Source organism: Mesocricetus auratus, unplaced genomic scaffold, assembly GCF_017639785.1.
Source record: "Mesocricetus auratus isolate SY011 unplaced genomic scaffold, BCM_Maur_2.0 Super-Scaffold_100015, whole genome shotgun sequence".
In the NCBI taxonomy this organism is placed as follows: domain Eukaryota; kingdom Metazoa; phylum Chordata; class Mammalia; order Rodentia; family Cricetidae; genus Mesocricetus; species Mesocricetus auratus.
Window position 1 is genome coordinate 26,546,223 of NW_024429198.1, and position 21,541 is coordinate 26,567,763.

Consider the following 21,541-nt stretch of genomic DNA (forward strand, 5'->3'; position numbering starts at 1 on the left):
TCTCTGTAGTAAGGTATGAGGATCCCATATGGTACCGGAACTGATATGGTGGGGACAGTGCAGAGCCTACAATCCTGGTTCCAGTGGTGTGAGGTCATTATGGGTGTGAGGTGCTGATTTGGGAGCTTCCTGTGGTCACTGCAGCACATATAGTCTGTGCTCTTGTGGTCTCAGAGGCTAATTTCAGTCTGTGGCTCTAACCACAGGCTGTACAGCTAAGCCAGCTTGCACTGACTTCTGAGGTCACCGGAAGGGAACGCTGGTTGCAGGCTGCTCTGCTATGGTTGTGAGGGTCGGCACTATTTTAAATGTTTGGACCCTGGACAACTTTTGCCACAGTAAACTTGAGGCCTCATGTATGCGTGGCTGAACTACCACTCCAACCTGGGAAAAAAAGACTGGAAACTTTATCTGCATTTCTACGGACACCTTTACTCCAGGAGATAAACAATGGTTGTCTCAGCTGCACTCAGGCCGCCTGTTAGCTGTGGGTTTTTTTGTTTTTTTTTTTTTTTGTTTTTTTGTTTTTTTTTTCAAGACAGGGTTTCTCTGTGGCTTTGGAGGCTGTCCTGGAACTAGCTCTTGTAGACGAGGCTGGCCTCGAACTCACAGAGATCCACCTGCCTCTGCCTCCCAAGTGCTGGGATTAAAGGCGTGCGCCACCAACGCCCGGCTCTGTTAGCTGTTCTTAATCATACAGAGTCTTCTTTGGCTATTAGTGATCTCCTTTTCCCTGTCTCAGAGTCAGGGGGACTGACTCAGGACAGATTTAGAGCACCTGTAGAGATGCACACATGTGGCTGATGTGGGGACACCAAACCCCAGCTTCAACAGTATCTGTTCACATATGTGTCATAATAGCAATATTCTAAAAGTAATTATTTCTGTGTATTTGAAAAGTAGAAAAAAAAAAAAGGCCGGGCTTTTTTGGAACAGAAACCAAGGCAGACCACAGTCACAGGGCAAAGGAGTGTCAGGGAAAGGGAATACCCTATCACCATTAGAGGAAGCAGACTTGGTGACCTATTAGAAAGATCTGGCCCTAGGACCCACTGTAGTTTCTCTAACTGGGGAGGCACACAGCTCAGGGGACCTCCAGCATAGAAAAAGTGGTCCCACACTCCATAGCCACTCTGAGCTGGGGCCTGGGCTCCCTGGCTGCTTAGGCTACTGGATGATTAAGGTTCAGAAGTGCAGGGTGAATACCCCACCAGTGTCACATGGGAGCTCCAACTCACGAGTCCCCTGGAGTCACCACAGGCTGTCCTTTCTGGCTCCCTCACCTCAGGATGTGAGTCCCCACTGCTGTTTAAAATCAAAACATTAGGCACATTGTTAAGAAACTGTTATAGTGGAAGTTCCACCCAAGCCTGGGATATTACGATGGAAGTTCCACCCAAGCCTGGGATATTACGATGGAAGTTCCACCCAAGCCCACCCCCCCATCTTCCTCCAAACCCTACTGACTCAGAAAGCCCACCTAATGGTGACCCCTCCCCCAGACATGCTCAAGACCACTCCCACGGGGTATTCTAACTGCCTCCCAGAAAATCCATTTCTGATCTCTCCCTTCTCTCTAGGATATGGGAAGGCCATCTGGGAGCTTTGTAACCACTATATTTGGGCTGATTTGGATTGCTGCATCAGTGCAGAGGCTTTTGGGGGTATATAAATTTTTCAGAAACCACATTTTTATGAATTGTTATTACATCTACATAGTGTAAAAGTGTAGTGTCTTTTTCCTAAGCCTAATGTACCCTGCAAACTATGGCCCAATCAATGCTTTAGTTGTGACACCGTGATGATTGCGCCTTTGCCTTAAGAAAATGTCTAACCCGATAGCTTGATGTTTCCCCTCCCACAGGATAGATTATTAAATCCAGCTCTCTTTAATTTCATCCTTTTTCACAGCCAATTATCTCGACAGCTGTTTTCTAAGAGCCTTAACTCTTCCAACAAAAGGGACCACAAAAGGCAATGAGGAGGGCTCTCTGAAAGACTTTGGAAGAGAAAGCCAACTGGCCACTTCCTGGTGATCCTGTAAAATAAAGCTTGTTTTAATCAGACATTCGTGTAATTGGTTTTTCTCAGGCCAACAGCTGTCCACCCGTCTCCATTTCTTCCTCCCATCCTCCACTGCGGGCAGCCAGAAGCAAGTCCAGGAAGAGTAAATATCACCTCGCAGGATTCCAGGGATCCTTCGCTCAGACTTCTGGGAAGTGTAGTCCCTACGACTGTGACGTCACAGAGAGAGGTCCAGAAAACCGCCATCCAGCCATCCTGTTGTTCTGCACACTTTGTGTCTTCCCCAAGTTGGGCGCGAGTCCTGCCCTGCTGCGTCTCTGACTTGGAGGTTGGTCCAGGGTGCAGGGCAGCCTGAGGCTCTGTTCCGGGTGCGAGGTCCGTCTTGGAGGGGGCGGACCTGGGCTGGGTGCGAGGGCGGAGAAGCTGCCTTGGAGATGCTGTGCTGAACTGGCTGGGACACGGGAGGTTGCAGGTCAGGGCTGGGAGAGGGCGATGGACTGTGCCCTGAGAGATGGTTTCCTTAGGACGGGCAGCCCGAGTCATCCTTGGGCTTCTGGGACAGGAGAGCTGCCGGGGAGCGCGGAGTAGATGATATCGCAAGGTCCAGGACTGCAAGCTAACGATGGTCAGCTGAGGTGAGCAGGACTGCAAGCTAACGATGGTCAGCTGAGGTGACCAGGACTGCAAGCTAACGATGGTCAGCTGACTACCTGCTCCTGAGGTGGAGCTGGGAGCTCCCTGAGCAGCTTTGGTGGTGAAGCAGCTTCACGAGCTGAGCCCTTCTCACATGGATGCTGTCAGATTCCTCAGTGTCTTAGAGCAAACGGGGTGTCTGACCCCTCCTGTACTCCAGCCTGCCTGGTGTGAGGGTCTTGAGTCTGGATTGTGTTCATTTTCTCTGCCAGTATAAGAATTAAGAGAGGAAATACCTGAGACCCAACGGTTCACTACTATGAAATTCTAAAGTGTATGCATCTCTGGTGTATGGGAGGACATAGCACTAAATGCATGTTCTGTGGATGCATTCATTTTACACTTCATGTGTCTTAATTGGATCCTGTCCAACTGGGCTTATAGGATTTTTTTCTTTGTCTTTCATTGAACATGAGTTCAGTTTGAAATCATGTGACCACTTCAGACATGTCTGAGGAATATTACTCAACTATGCAAAAATCATTTCTATCTCTCTTTCATGATGGGCAAAATCTAGATTTGTATCCACAGTCACACGATGACTGTGTTAGGGTTTCTATTGCTGTGATAAAGACCTTGAAGAAAGACAGCTTGGAGAAGAAAGGGTTTTTTATAGACTACAACTTCAGATAACTGTCCATCACCGAGGGAAGTCAAGGCTGTAACCTGAGGCAGGAGCTGGAGCAGAGGCCACAGAAGAACACTGCTAACTGACTTGCACATCCTGCTTTCCTATGCCATATAGAATTGCCTTCCCAGGGTGGGTACCACCTTTAGTGAGCTATGCTCTCTCATACCAATCACTAACTAAAAACTACCCTCTAGGCTTGGAACAGGACAGTCTCAGGTAGACATTTCTCTATTATGTTCCTCTTTTCTCAAATGACCCTAGCTAATGTCAAGTTGACAGGAGAACTATTCAGGCCAATGCATCTTGGTATTTATATCATTACTGTTTTAATTAAATTAAAGTGTTATGGTAAATTGGTCATTGTTTCAGGAAATGCTGTCCTTCCGGGATGTGGCCATTGAGTTCTCTCCAGAAGAGAGGGAATACCTGGAGCCTGCTCAGTGGAATCTGTACAGGGATGTGATGTTGGAGAATTACAGCAACCTTGATTTCCTGGGTGAGGATCTGAGCCATAGAGAATTCTTATTTCACCATCAACATGTATCTTACTCGCTTTGTACTATATCTCATGAGAACATTTTAACAATGAGTTTCATATCCTTCATTCTCAGACAAATTAAGAAGAGATCTGTATTAATCATTTTGTTGCTTGAGAGATAAGTTGGTGGTTAAGAGCACTGACTGCCCTTCTAGAGGACCTGGGTTCAATTCTAGCACCCAGGAGAAAGAGTGAAATGATTTTTTTCTTAATTTCTTTTACAACTAACTCTACTCCAAGATCTGACACCCTCACACAGATATACATGCAGGCAAAGCACTAGTGCACATTAAAATTAAAAGAAATTAAGAAAAAATCATTTCACTCTTTCTCCTTTTGTGTTTAACCTTTCTGTGTTGGATGTATGTTTCCTTCACTCTAGATGGACTGTTAGAAATTCAGTGGCATGAGACTTGGAGTATAGTTGTTAAGGAAAGTCATTCACAATTCACTTTTCTCCCTTTACATGAAACTCAGAATCTGGATGTTGTAAATTTGTGGCGATCCTGTCAGAAAACATTTACAGAAACGATTGTCTGGAGTCGTTTATTACATCATCTCTTTCCTTATGAGCCATGCACTGGAAGGGACATGTCAATTTCTAGTAGAACACTCAACCAATCTTGTTCCCTTTTCTACTAACAGGTCTTGCTCTTCCTAAGCCACACCTGGTGACATTTCTGGAAGAAAGACAAGAGCCTTCAGGAGTGGAGAGACAGGCAGCAGCCACCGTGCAACCAGGTGTGTAGGATGAGGGGTCAGGGTCAGAGGTGGGGTGCAAATATCCCACAGCAAGGCAGGCTTCCTGTGTGTCTTGAAACATGACTCTATGAGAGTCATTCTTTAGGTCTCTCCATGTCTGTGTTGTCAAAGCACATCTCTCAGACGTTTATGATGGTTCTATCTCTTCAGTTTTGTATTTTCCCATCAGGGAGCTATTCCTGTATTAACAGTGACCTCCAAGATTTTTCTTTTCGTTGAGTCTCCACTGTAGTGTAAGAGTCAGGGAAAGAGAACTCAGTGCTGGTCAGACTGAGAGTCATTTCATCATTTCTTTGCAGAGGTTGACAGAAGACTCATGCCAGGAGGGAAAGCTACACTAACGTGAGCCAAACCCACATTTCCGTCACAGAGAGGCAGGCAGTGACAGAGGCTATAGAGTTTATGTTCTGATGGTCAGAACAATTTGGGTATGGGGAGCAGTGGATAAAACTCAGACAAACCAGAGTCACTTTGGATAGTTCATCCCCCACTCATCTTAGGGAAGATTCAAACACTTAACATTTTGTAGAAGGGGTTATATTGAGCATCAGGTACACAAAATGAACAGTTTCTTTTCAATACTTTTACCACCAGTTGGTATAGTAGGTCCTGACCATTCAACCTATGAAGAATAGGACAAGATGACCTACAAGGCCTTATGTTTTTGGTTCAGGCTCACCCATCAAAGAGGTATGGGTACAGTGATAGTGGGCCTCTCTTTCATAGCAGCTTGTCGATTTAAACCTTTTAGCGATTTGTAGGGCTCCATGTATTTTTTCAGTTTTTTTTTTGACGTTAATCTATTCATCATATATTAGGTCTAACTTTATTTGGATATATTCCTAGTCACAACTTGTTTGAAAAATTATAACTTTTTATGCATAGACCCAGCGTTCTCAGATACATCAGAGCTAGTAAAATGTTTTGTGTCAGATCAGGGTAGCCACTGTGGCTAGCCCTATAGGAAGCATTATGGCTAATATGACCATGAGTCCAGTTGGGCGAAGAGATCTTGTGGTCCCTTTTTTCCATCTGATTCTTTATGTCTTTACTGAGTATCTGTAACATTTTCTGTCTGCTTGAGCCAAATTCCAAGATTGCCATGCAGAGCTCTGGTGGGAGTAGCAGCTCAACTGTTCAGACAGCTGCCAGAAGATGCGTTTATGTACTGTGACCCACATATAGACATGAGTCTTGGAAGTGTGTTTGCTTTCATTTTTGTACTGAAAAACCTTTTTAAGCTTTCTCAAGTCTTATGTGGATGCAGGTGCATTACATTGAAATGCCATTTGTATGTGAAGTTTTCCTATATAGGAAGCCGAACAGGCTTAATATTAAGTGTGTGGCCAATAGCTTAGGCTGATTTTTAGCTAGCTCTTACATTTCAAATGAGCCCATGTTTCTGATCTACCTTCTGCCTCCTGGTGGTACCTTCTTTCAACACAGTACATTCATCTTGTTTCTCTGCAGCTGCTGGGGACACCTCTCACTCTGCCCAGAAAATCCTGCTTAGCCATCGGACAATCAGTTTTTTATTAACAATAGGAGTAACACATATTCTTATTGTACCAAAAGACTGTTCCACAGCAGAGGAGCTGGTCCCAGATGTCTCTAGAAGGTAACTCAGAATGATGCTCTGGGTGACCGTTCATAGTCCGCCTTACCTCCTCCTGTGGCAGAGCCTCTGTCATGTGTTATCGACCACTTTGCTGAGGACTCCTTACATAACCAGGCATCGACAGCTCAGCTCTCGAATTAGCTTTGCTAAGTAAGAGGAAGAAAATCAAAGCCAGGGGACAGGGCATGGCCGTTTGAACTAGAGTGTAGCTCCCATACCAGTTGGGTGGCAGACATAGGTACAAGGCTCCCCTTGTATTCTCAACTATTAGTTCAGGAGACATGGACTGCTGAGAAATTGCAATGAGTGTCTCCATTGACACATGCAGAGTGTGGTGAAAAAAAATCTAAGATTCTCCTCAGCATGAGGGAATCCACCCCCTGTCTGGTGGGACATGAGTTGTGATCCATCTTCCCTACAGATAAGGAGTAGGATTTCCTGGTCTGGTTTCCAGGCCAGAGGGAGACAGAAGCACAGACACTGCCAGCTCCTATTCCCCATTCATCCTTAAGCTGTGTTGACACTAGAGCGACATTTAGTCTGATAGGTCCATGTCCTAGCTGGGGGTAACTATAGTAATTGATCCTGGGTGTGTCCTACCATGCAAGTGTAGTGTAGATTTACCTATTTTTACTCACCATTCAAGCATTCAATTTCAATAACCAGTTTTGTGTTTTTCTTTTCTTTTTTTTCTTTCTCTCTTTCTCTCTTTTTTTTTTTTTTTTTGTTGTTGTTGTTGTTCTGTTTTTTTTTCAAGACAGATTTTCTCTGTATAACCCTGGTTCTGGAACTGGCTTGTAAACCAAGCTGGTACCAAACACAAAAAGATCTTTCTGCCTCTACTCCTGAGTACTGGGATTAAAGCTGTGTCACCATTCCTGGCCAAATAACCAGTTATTTCAAGTACCCCTGATTTTAACATTATTCCATATTAATGAAAAGAAAGATGAACTTGAATTTGTTTCAATTACCTGCTTTAGGCTTACCTTGGATGACATGTACAGAGGAATGGATAATGGAAGGTAGAAATTTTCCCCCCTAACATTTTATCTGTAAATGAATTATGTTTCTATTTATCATGATTATAAACACAACTTTGGGCACTAAGCATTTTTTATCATTCATTATGGACTCATTAACTATTTTGTCTTAATTGCCTTTGTTGTAACAGCTTACAACAAAATAGTGACTCATCATATTAGGACTTGAGAGTAATTTAATCTCTTAAGAACTTCACACCCTAAAATTATGATTTTTTGAAGTGAAAATCCTTTATATCCAAACAAACCTTCAATACAAATACAGTCCATGGAGGAACTAGGAACTTCAGCCTCCTGCTCCCTTTATAGTTTATAAAATCTAAGCCAATCCTGCAGACCTTCTCCTTTCAGTAGCTTGTTTCATCATGAAGAATACCACAAGGGGAGCTTGAGGCCAGGGATGAGCAGGTTGAAGAGGAATAGCCATGGAGTTGCCCAGGCCCACTAATACAGCCTCAGGAAAGATGGTACATGGCTCATGGAGCACAGGCAGGGGGACAGCGGAACCCCGCAGCTTCCAGGAGCCTTGAATCCAAGTGAGCTCAGAGAGTGGCTGACTCTGTTCCACAAGGGGGCCAGGGAAAGTAATAAAATTAAGTCACAGAACCATAGCTGAGACAGCATAGATGGAGGGTACTCTGCATTCACTCATCCAGCATTCACAGAAATGACAGTACCTGGATTTAATTGACAATTTATCCATTACTTCTTCAATCCACATCTTTACTCTCAGAAGGAGACACAGGGAGGGAGTCCCTGTCAAAGATTTTTATCAGATCAGGACCAGACAAAACTACCCACACTTACCCATTGGATTTCCAGAAGGACTAGGTTGGGTTTTGTCAGGAAAAGCATTGGTGATTCCAGCACTATCTGACCCTAGTTTGATTGGGTTTATAAAGCCAGGTCCATAATTCCATCATACCACACACAGGTTAGGGGCCTAAAGTCTAAAACTTTAATTTTCATTGAGTCAAACAATTTATTTTATATTGTAAACCAGTAGGTCTCTCAAAGCTACAAGTGAGGCTGCATGAGATCATTTTCTCAGCAGGATTGTTTGGTTGGGGGAGCAGCTGGATAAAACCCAAGAAAAATTGGCACTAGTGAGATGTCCAGAGGCCTACAAGGATGACACCAGCTGGCAATCTAACCAGTACTGGAGAGGCTACCTTAATTGCCCTTCCCTTGATAATGTGATTGACAACTTCCTTGTATGCCATCCTAGAGCCTTCATCCAGCAGTTGAGAAAAGCAGAGGCAGACACCCACAGCTAAACACTGAACTGAACTGGAACCTAGCTGCAGAGAGGGAGGAGTGAAGAGCAAAGGGGTTATGACTTGGCAGGTGAAACCCACAGAAACAACTGACCTGAACAAGGGGGAGCTCATAGACCCCAGACTGATAACTCAGAGGCCAGCATGGGACTGATCCAGACCCCCTGAACATGGGTGTCAGTGAAAAGGTCTCAGCATCCTTTGGGGCCTCAGGCAATATGTCAGCATTTAGCCCTGTCATCCAGATGGACTTTGGGAGCCCCAGATCATATGACAGACTTTCGAGATCCCCCATTAAGGGCATCACCCTCATTGGAGAGTGAAATGGGGATTGGGTGAGGGGTTGAGAGAGGGCTGAAGGGGGGCGGGAGAGGAGGGGAGGGAGAAGGAGCTGGGTTTGACATGTGAAGCAAACTTGTTTCTAATTTAAACTAAATTTTAAAAAGAAAAAAATTGAGTCACTTGGGGCAGGTGTTTCCATCATAACTGAAAAATTGCACACATTCCTAAATAACTAGGTGTGAAACCATTATAAGAAACTAACTTCACACATGAGTTTCTTTCATGTCACTTACACTCACATTGAGGATAGTGACCCCATCAGAGTTCTTTGTCTTTAATGAAGATACCTTGTAAAGTTTCTCTTCATCACACACTCAGTGATAAGGATTTAAAATGCATCCTCTTTGTATATACATATTCAAAGATTAAAACTGTCTGTACCTAGGTGTATATATGCATTTAATAGCAAACCACTGAGCTTTCAAAAATGTGTGGTTTCAAAATGCATACTCCTAGGTATGGTCTAGATAATGAGTCCCAGGACAGCAAGGTCTACACAGAAACCTTGTCTGCAAAAGCAAACACGAAGGGAAATAAGTAATTTTGTCATCTATTCAGTGACAAATATGTCGACTCAGCAAAGTTTGTGTAATGCACAAGTGAACATGAAGGCTTTTGCTTGCTTGTTTTGGTTTTTGGAGACAGGGTTTCTCTGTGTGGCTTTCGAGCCTGTCCTGGAACTTGCTTTGTAGACCAGGCTAGCCTTGAACTAACAAAGATCCTCCTGCCTCTGACTCACAAGTGCTAGGATTAAAGGCATGCGCCACCACCACCACCTGGCTGTGTTTTGTTTGTTTTTGTTTTTAATCATTACTCAGGATTTTCAGGTATATATTTTCTTGTCATCCAAATAAAACAAAGTAATGTCATGGAATTTTGAGCTATAAATTTACTCTTTTTGAGGACCATCTTCTTGTTATGCAGCATATCTTTTGTAACTTCCAAAATAAACTTTATGTAGAGGATGAAAATTTTGTATTTAGATGAGGTCACAAAATCATACAATCACAATTAACTTTCTCTTTTCAGGCTTGGTTACTTTATAATCGTAAGTGTCTAGACATATACTATCTCTATTCATTTAATGGGTTTATTTCTGTTAGTAAAATGCCCTTACAACTTACTTAGCTATTAAACTTTGATTAATATGCCATTATGTCTATGCTCTATTTAGTTGTGCCCTTATTCTAGTAGAAGTATATATCATTTCTACCTACAATATTTTATCATTTATGCTTAGGGCCTATAGGCTTGGAAATATACTGCTTCGATACATATGAGTAAATGTTTCATTTTTAAAAGGTTAAGTATGGAGAATATTTCCTATCTTTTGTTCATATCTCAACTTATGCTCAACAGGAACCACACCCAATGATTATGTTTACAACAAGACCATTGATCATAGCTCATTAAGTATTCAACACCAGAGAATTCATACAGGGGAGAAACCCTACAAGTGCAAAGAATGTGGTAAGGGCCTTAGTTCTTACAGAACACTTTCTATACACCAGAGACTTCACACTGGAGAAAAACCCTACACGTGTAAAGAATGTCATAAGGCCTTCAATACGCGTTCATCACTTTTTATACACCAGAAAAATCATACTAATGAAAAGCCCTACAAGTGCGAAGAATGTGGCAAATCATTTTACTATCCTTCAATGCTGAAGCAGCATCAAAGAATTCATTCTGCAGAGAAAACCTACAAATGTGAAGAATGTGACAAGTTATTTTACTGTCCTTCAATGCTGAAGCAACATCAAAGAATTCATTCTGGAGAGAAACCCTACAAGTGTAAAGAATGCCATAAGGCCTTCAATACACGCTCATCTCTTTTTATACATCAGAAAAATCATACTGCTGAAAAAAACTACAAGTGTGAAGAATGTGGCAAGTCATTTTACTATCCTTCAATGCTGAAGCAACATCAAAGAATTCATTCTGCAGAGAAACCCTACAAGTGTGAAAAGTGTGGCCGGTGCTTTTTCTCATTTTCATACTTTAGACAGCATGAAGCGATTCATAAAAAGGAGAAAACTTTCAAGTGTGAGGAGTGTGGCAAATGTTTTTCCTCATCTTTGTGCCTTAGACGACATCAAACCATCCATTCTGAAGACAACCCCTATAAATGTGCAGAGTGTGGCAAACGGTTTTTCTGTTTTACATACCTTCAAGGACATCAGAGAGTCCATACCGGGGAGAAATCCCACAAGTGTGAGAAGTGTGGCAAATGTTTTTGCTTCTCTTCATCCCTTCGGCGACATCAAACAATTCACTGTGAAGACAATCCCTACAAGTGCGACGAGTGTGGCAGATTGTTTAACTCATCATTTTCCCTTAAAAGACATCAGGCCATCCATTCTGAAGACAATCCCTACAAGTGTGCAGAGTGTGGCAAACGGTTTTTGTGCCTTAAACACCTTCAAGAACATATGGCAGTCCATACCGGAGAGAAACCATACAGGTGTGAAGAGTGTCACAAAGCCTTTCCTTATTACTTATCCCTTAGGAGACACAAGAGAGTTCACACTGGACAGAAACCCTGCAAGTGTGAAGAGTGTGGCAAATGTTTCTCCTCATCTTCAGGCCTTAAACAGCATAAAAATAGAATTCATTCTCAAGACACTTTCTAAAAGTGTAGGGAATGTGGCAAAGACTGTATTACTCTTCGTATCCTTACTCAGCACATGATATAATGCAGTGCTTATTCGCTCTGCTCATGACCTTGGACTAACTGGTCCCATAGATGCAGTGTTTCTTGTTAGTCTACGTGGCCTCTATGTGGCCTCTAGTAAGAAAGGAGATAGTGGGTTATACTTTCTTGGGTGGTGAAGACTGGGACAGGTAGTGTGAAATAGTGTGTGATCAGTTCCCAGCGTTCCAAGGGACTCTGCAACTGTATTACTGTATTCGTGGGTGTATTTCCTCCCTTTTCATATCTTAATAAATCATTGATACCCCTTAAACAGATGCATGTGGATTTCTCATTACAAGTGGTGCCTACATGGTTAGACTCCAAAATGCCTGTGTGGCTTCCCAGACTCTGCGGCTGCTGTAGCATGTTCCATGTCCTGCATTTATATCCCCTAGAGACAGGATCCTCACCCCATAGCTTCATCCACTGCAACAAGGCTCAGCCCTCTACATGCTCCATTAGCCACTGCAGGTTCGATGTAAGAGTTGCTAGGTCCAACTGGCCCACTCCTGGCTGCCTGCCACAATAATTGGCAGCTACAAGGACATACTTCCTAATCCTTCCCAAACTGTTAACCAAGCATTCAATTGTATGAGCCTATAGATGCCAATCTCATTCTAACTACAGTGACTTTAAAGTTATACACCATGTGAAATCTGCTGTAATTGTTAGATTAAAAGTCAATATTGGCATTCCTGGTACTTTGAGCCCATGATACATGTTCTCTGAGCCAAGAGCACATTCATGGAAGTCTCTATCTTGTGGAAGTGTAATTTCATTTGAAAGGTGAAGGCCACTGTAGGAATTTCATGCTCAAAACTTTACTTCTAAGAAAGTTTCTTCAGAGTCAGCAGGCATAGAAGAAGGAAACTGTGCTATGGGGTTGGACACTGTTTCGAGATGGAAGCAGAACTTGATGGCACTGTCCAATTTTTACTACCTTTGTAGACACTAGGGTACAACATGTCAGTGAGCATGGAATGGAGCTTTGCCACCAGTGTAAAGCGAACCAGTTCACAATGAAATGTGAAGATGACAGCTAAGTTGTGTTGGATACCCATCATATCCTCATGACAGAAACATAGCCAAATGTAGACAAAGACTATCTGCTCTCTTCAGAGCACAGGGATGGAAATTTGAGTTGGCACAATTCTTTGGAGTCCAGATACTTCAGTCAGGATACTCAGATGTCTTGCATGCAATGTTAGAGGATTGGAGATTTCACACTGCACTTCTGTCTTACCCATTCTTATCTTTCCTTCCTGGCTATTCCTCCCACCTGGAATGGCAGGTGTCCACTGTTCCATGGCAAGTTGAAGTCGTAACATTGTAAACACTGTGGGATAAGCAATTGTCTTCTACTAGCATCTAAAGGGACATAGAGAATAGGCTGCCTTTCCTAGTAAGAGATGAAGGTGAAACTCTCAGAGCCTGCCAGGGTAGAGATTATTGTGTTTAGTAAGGTGTTTGATTGTCAAATTCCATGATTGTCACATGGGAACCCTTCCAGCACCAGAGAAGAGAAAACTGAACACAGCAGATCAAACTTCCGCAGAGGGAACTCCAGCAATGGATAACAGGTGAGCTGTCATTACACACCTGTTTGACCAAGGAGCCTGATCCCTTCACTTTGGAGAGGAGCAGGGATGTAAGCATGAGCTAATATCACACCTGGTGCCTAATACATACCTGGATTTGTGAAAACAAAACAACACAAAATGGGAACATTGTTAAAATTCTGTAGAGCCCTCTAAAAACTGAAATATTTACACAGATTAACAGCTGAGAGTCTCATGGGAGTTAAGGGCAGGTGACCAATCCTGAGTAGGATTATGGAGTTCTTTATAAATGTCAGAGAGTTGAACTTTAAGCTTGTTCAGTGATTATACTGTCCCTGTGTTGTAGACGGGAGTTTATGTCCTGCCTGGTCCTGCAGCTGTTTAGTCCCAAATAAACACACAGAAGCTTATATTAATTATAAACTCTTTGGCCTATAGCTCTGGCTTCCTATTGGTTAGCTCTTTCTTAATTATTTCTATTAATCTGTGTATCTCCAAGTGGTCTTGGTTTACAGTGATGTCCAGGCCTCTTACTTCCTCAGTAGCTATATGGCATCTCCCTAACTCCACCCACTACCTTTCTCTATCCCTGTTTGGATTTCTCACCTGGCTAAATCCTGCCTGTCCATTGGCTGAAACAGCTTTATTCATCAACCAATAAGAGAAACATATATTCACAGCATACAGAAAGATTTCCACCATCATCTCTTTTCTATCTAAATAAAAAGAAAGGTTTTAACTTTAGTGTAGTAAGATTATATGTAACAAAAGAGTTATCAAGGAAGAACTATAGTTATCAATATTTAGTCTACTACATTTGGCAAAATTTAGAGAAAATATTCTATCAATTATCCTATATTTGTGAGTCTAAAGTTTTATGTGTAACTTATTTTTTATCATAACTAAGGATATCCATAACCATAACTATCTGTCTTCAACTCAATCAAATACCCTAAAAGGATAATATGTAAATTCTACTATTCAAAGAGACATCTCCATGCCTGGACAGTCACCCAAAGTTCCTCTGTAATGTTGGAGCATCCCTCTTCAGTATACATGCCCAGAATGTCTGGCATTCTTTTTGATGATGCAGGAACCTTGAAGGACCATCCTGTCCCTTGGCAACTTCAGCAGTCAGTTTCCTTTGTAACCTGCTTGTCCAGTTTGGACAATGTGCTATCAGGTTGCCTAGGCAAGAGCAGTCTCTTGTTTAAATGGCTGTTTCTGCCATGTTGAAGGCAAATTCCATGAGTTTCTTCAATGCCCATCTTCTTCTTTCTTGTTATGTGTGTTGCCCGGAGCAGTTATGTCTCATTGTCATGAAAAACCTTAAACCATTTTAAATGTCATATTTTGTAGGACTTTAAAAAGTTTTGAAAAATACCTATCCATTTGAAATATGTCTCTGCATATCTACAAAACTTAACTATACTTTTTTACTATTGCAGGTGAGCATAATCTCTATTTAATTATGAATTTCAAAGGGTTGTATGAACACTAAATAAGAATAGAAATATACATATAACAAAACTGCCTTACATTTTTATCAATAAACCAAATACATACCAATGCAAATTGTTCATTTCTATGTCATATTCCCTGTTTTTCTTTAGAAAGAGATTAGTCATTTATAATCAACCCCATTTAAGTGAAAACAAACATTTATAAACAATATTTGGGAATTTGGGTGTGGTTCTCTCTAAAATGCTTACTGATGTTTGAGGGCACTGTCAATCCCATGGGTATCCTGAGAAAAACCAGAACCCTGGCCAAATCCTAGCTGTAGTGGTTTGTGAGGCTGTTTATTCTCAGCTGTTTTGGATGTTGGATCACCTGGGTCACTGCTTCAGGGGGTCTTGGTTGATCAAACCACATTAGTGTGGAAGAAAACTACAGCTTTTCATCTGCTGTGGAAACAAAAGCAGAGCCTCTTTTCCAAAGCAACCTGCCCTTAGATTTAAATTTTGAAGTCAAGGCATTTTCAAAATATATAGGTTGGATTAATCTAGCAGCATTTATAATCGAATGTCTTAACAGCTGTTGCTCCTTCCTCGGCAGTCAAAACAATCCAAAGACAACACAATAGCATACAGTATCCAGACTCTCTGTTTATTTTCCATCTTTATGTGGCTTTTTAAAAAATTACTCTAATTTAATTTTGATTTTTGAGACAGGGTTTTTCTATGTATCTTTGGCTGTCCTGGAACTCACTCTGTACACCAAGATGACCTTGAAATCACAGAGATATGCCTGCCTCTGCCTCCCAAGTACTGGGATTAGGTAGCATGTGCCACCACAGCCAGCTACTATGTTTCTTTTTTAAGGACTTTCATTTTTCTTTTCTCTCCCAAGCCTACATATATTTTGAACACACTGTAAATGTTTAGAGGTTTTTCTTCATCTGAATCAGTCTTTACTGTGTATCTTTATCTTTTTCTGACCACATAAATCTTTAATCTTCTAAATAGCATGGGTAGGACTAAAGGCAGCTGGCTCTGCCCCAGTCCTTGGATTCCTGAGAATCTAGTTACATGGCAGAGATGCTGGTGGGTGATGGGGGATGCCCTTCTGTATATATGTTTCTCTTATTGGTTGGTGATTAAAACACTGATTGACCAGTAGCTAGGCAGGAAGTATAGGCTGGGCTACCAGACGAAGAGAATTCTAGGGAGAAGAGGCAGAGAGGGGCTGCCAGGTAGATGTTATGCTGCCAAAGGAGTAACATGACGGATTACAGGTAAGCCACATCCTCGTGGCAATACACAGTTTAATAGAAATGGGTTAATAATTAAGAGAGTTATCCAGTATGAAGCCTAAGCCATTGGCAAGACATTTTTATTTAATTTAAGTCTCTGCATATTTATTTGGGCCTGAAGGGCGGCAAGACCAGGGGGAACAGAAACTCTGTCAACCGAGAAACTTGTGCTTGGCTAGGCGATAAGCCCTAGGGAGGATTTTATTCTGAAAAGTGGATAGTAACTAAATGAACCCAAATTCTCATCTTTAGAGTGAGGTACCTTTCAGCACCCACCAGGAAATATTAATTGTGCGGTGCATGGAGACTAACACATGGATTCACAATTGGTCGAAGTGTAGAGAATAATAGACTGTCGAAGGCTCTTAAAGGGACACCTGTATCAGACTTTGGAAGGGATGTCCCTTACACACATCCAAAGCCAAAAGCCAAAGATTCCCAAGGGAGAAGAGGTAGAAAGAATGTCAGAGCTAGATAGAGTGGATATCTGCAGTGAAACAGTATTTGCTAGAAATCTCAGCACCATTTCATGCATGAGCACACTGTGGCTATTACTACCAGAACAACCTTTACACAAGCTAAACTCAGCCATACAACATGCATGGTTGCAGAAGGGCCTCATTATGTCTCACCCCGAATGGAGGAGGGATGGATCTGGAGGGAATACAATCAATCTGAGAGTATTGCCTATAAATTAGCCAAATGCAAATGGACAGGACATTGTAGATGGAAGTTTCTGTCCCGCCCGGTCCCATAGCCATTCAGTCCCAAATAAACACACAGAGGCTTTTATTAATTATAAACTGGCCTATAGCTCAGGCTTCTTATCGGCTAGCTCTCTCTTAATTATTAACCCATTTCTATTCATCTGTGTGTCTCCACATGGACTTGGCTTACCAGAGAATGTCTAAAAATCCTGGTGGCTACATAGCTCCTCCCCTCCCCCACCCACCAATTCCCTTTCTCTGTTCCTGTCCAGAGATCCCACCTGACATGCCCCATCAGGACGTTGTGAATTTAATCCTTCCTGGTAATTGTTCTTACTGAATACAGTTTTATTGTATTAAAAGTTAAAACCTTTGTTTTTAATTTAGACAAAAAGAGGAAAATGTTATGGAATATTCTTTTAAACTGTGTGAAGATGTGTCACTGTGATCAATTTAATGAAAAGCTAAATGGCCAATAGCTAGGCAGGAAGTATAAGCAGAACTTGTGGACAGAGAGAGCCAGAATGGGAACAATGGAGGCACATCCAACAACATAGATTTAAAAAATATGAGCTAATTTAAACTATGAGCTAGTTAGAAGCCTAAGGTAAGGCAGAGCTTTCATAATTAATAAGTCTCCATGTCATTTTTTGTGACCTGGTGTCCCTAAAAGAAAAGTCCATCTACAGGAAGCAGGCTTGGAGACATATTAGAAAGAGCTGCCATTAAGAGTCAGTATAGCTTCTCCAACTGGAGAGCCACTCAGCTCACGGGCCCTCCAGCATGATAAAAGTGGCCCCATACCACATAGCCACTGTGAGTTGGGGTCTGGCCTCCCTGGCTGGTTAGGCTATTGGATACCTGAAGTTTCAGAAGGATAAATAAGTGTAGGGTGGATGTTCCCCTACTGCCAACATGACAGCCCCAGCTTAGGAGCCCCCCTGCAGCCACCACAGGCTGTCCTTCCTGGCCTCTCTCACCTTAGGATGTGAGCACAACCAAGAAGCCCCGTTTCCAGTCTCGTTGTCTCTCATTAGGTTCCTTTAAGGTAACTGGAGGCTAAATAAGGTTTGTCAAAGTCTTGCGACCTCATGAGCACGTGAGACAAGTAATTGCACACTGGGAAATTTTCAGCAATAGGAAATGGTAGCAGGATAACATGATGGATAGTGAGTTTCAAGAGTGTCAAGGGTGCTAAAACTGAAAAAGCCACTAGGTCTTGGGCTGGAGAAATATTTTGTAAGTTTGGAACAGTTTGGGTTCCATCTGAACCTGAGAGATAATAGTAAGAGAAGAGGCAGCACATTCTGAGTGAGCATAGCATTGAGACATCGAGAGCCACCCTGTCCCCTACACCCACTAGGTTACCTTACACATTGAAGAGGCATGATTGTCATGTGAGCCATTTGTGTCCCTAAATTTTTAAAAGGGCAGTCTCTCACGTTTGGCTAAGGAAACGATTGTTTTGTCTTAAAGCAGATGCTGACATGATGTTACAGGACTATATGTCAAGTTACAGCCTCGTGTGCAACAGTGATACATACACAGGTACCCAAATTGAGAGAATTTCACCAAGAAATGACTGATATGGCAGAAAGTGGGAAACAATAATGAGGCTACTGAACAATGTATTTCTAAGTAACAGGGTAAACAATGTAGAGAGTGCACAAAGAAATTAAAACTGCAAACAAGATGACCAGAGAGAGACAGAGGGCTAATATGGAAAATTGCTTGTCCCACTTGCACACCAAATCCAGTACATTCTGTGTGACAAGTTCCACAGACTGAGGCAATAACTTCGAAAGAAGGAGGTCCCCTGGAAACTGTTGTGGAACTCTCAGCAGGAGAAAAATATTGAGTTGTAGTTCTCATGGCAATCTCTGCTCTTCTATTCTTTTCTCATATTAACAAAATGTTCCTGAAAGCCTATGCTGACATTTTAGACAAAAAATATAAATGAGAAACTGTCTCCTGAGACGTGCTCATTAACCATGATCCCATCTCCAGGGAAACCAGCGTTTTTCGAATCATTCACGTAATTAAATAGTAATAGTATTGATAAAAAATTTTCCAACAATAAAATTTCATATGGCTGTACATGTGTGATCGAGAGTGGTTTAAATGTTTGGTAAAGAAGGCTTTTTGATAAGAAAAAACATTAAAATTGCTCTATTTCAAAGACTCACAAGAACTAGGCAACAAAATTAAGCAATTGTGAACTAGGTAACAGATGTCAAACAATAACTAACCATAACAAATTATTAACCTGATCTTAGAGATAGGTGGTTAGTTACGGTTAGCCTTGAATGATTTTTTATTTATCATTTTTATTAGCTTTGGTTAAGTTGTGTGTTACTATGCCTAGTAACAATGATGTCATTTGCCTGCTTCACTGTACACAAACTTTGAGAAGATATGCTTTATCCTGGATAAAAAGCCTTGCTAAAAACCTGCAAATACATTCAGATTCAAACTGCCTCTGTGTTTCTGTTTGTCACTGGCGAATCATTACCCACCTAGTCATCGAGAACCGTTATCCCAGGGACCCCCATACTGGGCTGGGGTGGTCTGTGGCACCCACAGGCATGAAGACATGGTTGATAAATAGCAGAATCCATGTAAATATGGGAGAAGTTTGGAGGGCTGAGAAGTTTTCATGTAAACATAAATGGAATCAGGACGAGATGGCCCTTAGTCATTAAAGTACTCCTGTCAAGATTGATCTCTGGGGAATATACAGACTCCTATCCTTTGGGTACATGGAAAGGCCATGTTCCCAGGTATGATAAGGAAGATAAGTACATCTCTAGCTCACTGACAGGACACTTATGTCTGATAAGATCACCACAATGTAGATGACTTTCAAACTCAGTTACCCAAAAGGCATGGATGTTTTTCACTTGATATCTCCAATTACCTAAAAGACAAACTTCTGGTACTGCCTCTAAGGAGACTTCTTTGGTAATTATTGAGGCCAGAAGACCCTTTCTCAAAATGTGTGCCTCCATACTTCGGGAGTAGGCCCTGACAGTACACAGTGCGGAAGAGATGCATTCATTGCTCCCTCACTCACGAAGTAGCTTGGGATTTGACCAACAATTTCCATTCAAGGGAAACATCCCAATCTGGATGGGCGTTCATTAACCATAGGAACTAAGCATGTGATGGCCATGAGGAATTCCTAGACATTTCCAAGACTCTGAGAACCCTCACTACTGACAGCTACATAAACAGTAAGAACTGTAGGGGAAGAGACTGCCTCATCGGTGGAGCTCCCTGAAAGTCATACACTGAGCTGAAGACATGCCCTTTCCTGAGTTTTTAACCAGAGTCCCTCAGATTTTTGGTACTGTTGATGCTATTGCTTTGAATCATGTGAGTTCCTCTTCCAATCCCTCAAACATACTTCTGTTTGCAATTCCAGTAGCAAACTCACTGACTCATGAAGATAGGGACATTAGTAGAATCTTTGCTGTGTCTACCATTAGACACTGATCTCAGGTGAGTAGACATTCCTTCTCTTCTCTATTGGAAAACCACAGAATAGAGTGTCTTTTAATTTGCTGTAAGAAAACACATAAATCATTTGTGGCTCATGGTTCCATTGTGTAAAAGTTCTCTAATAGAGAGCACAGCTTCAAGTAGGCAGGCATGATCCTTGAACAGGAGCAGAGAGCTCACATCTTGATCCCCATTAGGAGACAGGTAATGCATAGGATCCTGTAACTCCAAAGCCCACCCCCAGTGACACAGTACAAACCCTCTAATCCTTCAAAAACAATTCCTTCCATCTGAGGCACAAGCACTCAATTGTTTGGACCTATAGGTACTAATCTCCTTCTAAACCACGGTAACTTTAAAGTTATAGACAATGTGAAATCAGCTGCAATTCTCAGAGATTAACTCCAGTTTGGGGAATCCAGGCACTTTGTACAGAGCCCACATTGATTTGCTCTGAGCCAAGGGCACATCGAAGGAAGTCTCTGGCTTGTGGAAGTGCAATTTCATTTGAAAGGTGAAGACCCTTATAGCAGCTTCATGCTCAAAACTTCACTTCTAAGAAAGTTTCTCCAGGGTCAGCAACGTGTAGGTCAACATGGAGCTTTGTAGCACTATTAGAGAGAACTGCTTCACCATATAAGTGGTCAGATGTTCAGTGTCCCTCCTAACAGTCCCTGTGTGGTCACATGTCATGGAGCATGCAGGTGGTGGCTAAGTGGAATTGGAACCTCACCATATGGAACCTCATGGCAGAAATATGGAAAACTCTACACTGGGGCTATCTGTGCTTCAGTCCTGAGTCTGTGATCCAGGGCATGTCACTTCACTTGGGAGGTGAGCATGAGTTCCCAGCCCTGCTGGTGGTGAATGTGGACCTGAGTTTGTGAAGAACCATGAAAACACTGGTAAAATTCTAGTAGAGCTCTCACAAAAACTAAATTGCTTACATAGAGTAACAGTTGAGAGTTTTCAAGGACAGAAGGACAGGTGGAAAAATCTTGAGATGGGTTATGGGAGATCTTTGCAAGTAAATGTCAGAGTTGGACATTTAACTTTGTTCAGTGACTATACCGTCTCTGTGTCCATCACCAATCCTCTACACTGTAGGACACTAATGTTCACACAAAACTCTTTCACAAGCTGTGGAGTCAGGTCACACGGTGTCAGTACAGAAGAACAAGGAGTATGTATGTGTGTATGTAGGTATGTATGTATGTATTTGTAGGATTGCCTATTAAGACAAAACCTACAATATACTAGACTGCTTTCATCTGTCTTTGTTTCGTTTTCTTTTGTTTTGACTTTTCCTTTTTATTTAGATACAAGTTCTCTTTAAATTTTCCAGTCCAGCTTTTCATCCAGGACCCATTTGTCCTGCAACCTAGAAGCAGCTAGGAG

The 21,541-nt window shown here is 42.0% G+C and overlaps 1 protein-coding gene across 2 annotated transcripts; it reads left to right on the forward strand.

Moving 5' to 3' along the window:
- Positions 1 to 2,256: 2,256 nt before the first annotated feature.
- LOC101826421 (zinc finger protein 58) lies at positions 2,257 to 11,892 on the forward strand. 2 transcript variants are annotated; one of them, XM_040757713.1, is made up of 4 exons: positions 2,257 to 2,353; positions 3,719 to 3,845; positions 4,533 to 4,628; positions 10,286 to 11,892. In XM_040757713.1, the coding sequence occupies exons 2-4, from the start codon at positions 3,722 to 3,724 to the stop codon at positions 11,557 to 11,559; spliced, it is 1,494 nt and encodes a 497-aa protein (XP_040613647.1). In that variant the 5' UTR covers positions 2,257 to 2,353; positions 3,719 to 3,721; the 3' UTR covers positions 11,560 to 11,892. The 2 variants fall into 2 exon arrangements, with proteins under 2 accessions (XP_040613647.1, XP_040613646.1); XM_040757712.1 differs by lacking the exon at positions 2,257 to 2,353 and adding an exon at positions 2,550 to 2,660.
- Positions 11,893 to 21,541: the final 9,649 nt, after the last annotated feature.